Source organism: Morus notabilis, unplaced genomic scaffold (assembly GCF_000414095.1).
Source record: "Morus notabilis unplaced genomic scaffold, ASM41409v2 Scaffold10783, whole genome shotgun sequence".
Classification (NCBI taxonomy): domain Eukaryota; kingdom Viridiplantae; phylum Streptophyta; class Magnoliopsida; order Rosales; family Moraceae; genus Morus; species Morus notabilis.
The window spans coordinates 1-2,113 of record NW_010366346.1 but is presented as its reverse complement, the minus strand read 5'-3'; the positions used below and the strand labels follow the sequence as shown (position 1 = coordinate 2,113).

Genomic DNA, 2,113 nt, shown 5'->3' with positions numbered 1-2,113 from the left:
AAAAAGGAAAATAGGAATTTGTGTTTGCTCGTTCGTTTTGCTGATTCAAATTTAGAATTCGAGTTGAGATGTGATTTTATGTGAAAGCTTATTACTGTAGTAAAAAAATTAGATGTAACTGTTTATAAGAATTTTTCACTGTAACAAAATTTAAATTCTAAATTTAAATCAGTAAAACGAACGAGACTTCGGATCGTGTTTCGTGATATTATCAAAAACCGGCCACACTCGGACACAGCACTGCACAGCACAGGGCCATCTTTTCTCCTCTCTTTAAAAGACGCGCACCGCTCGGACTAAAAACAAAGCTCTTCCCTTTAAAGTTTAGAGCCTTTTTCTTTTTCTTCTCTCTCTCTCTCTCACTTTCTCTCTTTTCCAAGTTGCCAATTCGAGGCCATTTTGCAGGACTGGAACTGAATAAAGAGGAATTGACAGAGTGCGACTTGATTGGCGTGGATGAAATGAAAATCCCACTAACAGAAAGTGAAGCTTAGAGAAAGAGCCAAAAAAGGAAATAAAAAAAAAAAAAAAAAAAAAAAAAAAAAAAAGGTTCAAATTTTTCTTCTTTTCATTTCATTTACTCGGTAGTAATGATGGCTATTGCTCATGGGAATTAGCAAAGCAATTCATGCCAATTCTGCAACGAGACAACCAAGAGCACATAGAGACGACTTGGTTTTGCTGTAAAAATGGCAGGGCGTTCTCACGTCTCTGCTCTTGATCACATGGCTTGCATGCGGGCTGTTATGATTGGAGTTTAGTCTTTTCTAGTTCTAAGAAAACAACACTTCCTGAGAAGAAAACCCTTTATTGTTTTGCTATTTTCTTTAATGTCCACAGTCATGGAAGCCACGGAGATTTAGCCCAAACCCAACAAAAAAAAAATCTTAGATTCAAAATACACAAATCCCTTTTTTCCCCACTCTTGATTTTAACACCTCACTCATAACAATCCATAGCGATTTCTGAGTAACATCCCCTCCTATATTTATTTACGGTAATTACAATAATTCTCAGAAAATCTCTCTCTTCTTCATTGAGTTTTCAATGTTTTTAACTTTTTTTTTTTTTTTTTGTATCTCTTTGTTTGGCAGGCCTTGAAGTATTTTACACCAAGAGTCTATTATGCTAAGGAATAGATCTAGAGCAGTGACCAGCAAGCAAGCTTTAATGGCTGATCACAGCTCTCAACCTTCTCACACCCAAAACTACAACAACAAAAGAACTCCAATATCTTTCTTTGTTTCCCCAAGGTTCAAGGCTTTTACCAAAAAGGGTTTCTCTGAGAATGATGATTTAGTGAGCCCAACTTCAGTTCTAGACACCAAGACTTTCTTTTCTCTCACAAGCCCATTTTCACACACAAAGAAACAAGCCATGTCCCCCAAAGTTTTCCCGGGAAACAAACGCCCTTGGGACAAATCCCCAGGGAGTACCAAAGGCATAGGTCTTGTTCTAATTGACCCATTTGATGATCAGAAAAATAACATTAATGGAGAGAAATTTTCCAAGCCTTGTAACAGGAAAGTTGTGTTGGGAAATAAGCTGAGAGTTCAAATCCCAACTTTGTCAAGCGATCAATATGACCATGATCAGTCTCCAAAATCCCCAGCTGAGTTCGGAATCAAGACAAGGAATTCCCACATATCCGCATGCGGGTCAGCCAATTCCTGTGGCCAAACAAAGGATATTTCTCCAAGATCAATCACGGGGTGGATTTCTGTCAGCGACGTTGAGCATTCCGAGGACTACACTTGCGTCATCTCTCACGGACCAGTTCCAAGGACAACTCACATATTTGACAATTGCATTGTGGAGAGTTACTGTTGTTTATCCGATGATCATGATCATAATAGTGTTTATATTAACAAACCCAAATCTTGCTCCAAGAATTTCCTCAGCTTCTGTCACACTTGCAACAAGAATCTTGAGCAGAAGATTGATATTTACATTTACAGGTATGGTTCCCCAAAAAAAACAAAATAATAATAATAATAATAATTTTTATGCTGTAACGTTTTATACTATATTAATTACTTATGCCACATTCTAATCTTTTTATTCTTTTTTTTTTGTTTTACAAGAGGTGAGAAGGCGTTTTGTAGCCGTGAAT

The 2,113-nt window shown here is 37.2% G+C and overlaps 1 protein-coding gene across 1 annotated transcript; it reads left to right on the top strand.

Moving 5' to 3' along the window:
* Nucleotides 1-248: 248 nt before the first annotated feature.
* Nucleotides 249-2,107, top strand: LOC21383918 (protein MARD1; the record flags this gene model as incomplete). The annotated part of the gene is made up of 3 exons (XM_010110036.2): nt 249-997; nt 1,095-1,958; nt 2,085-2,107. Coding segments are annotated over exons 2-3 (856 nt in total), but the record flags the coding sequence as incomplete, so codon positions are not given.
* Nucleotides 2,108-2,113: the final 6 nt, after the last annotated feature.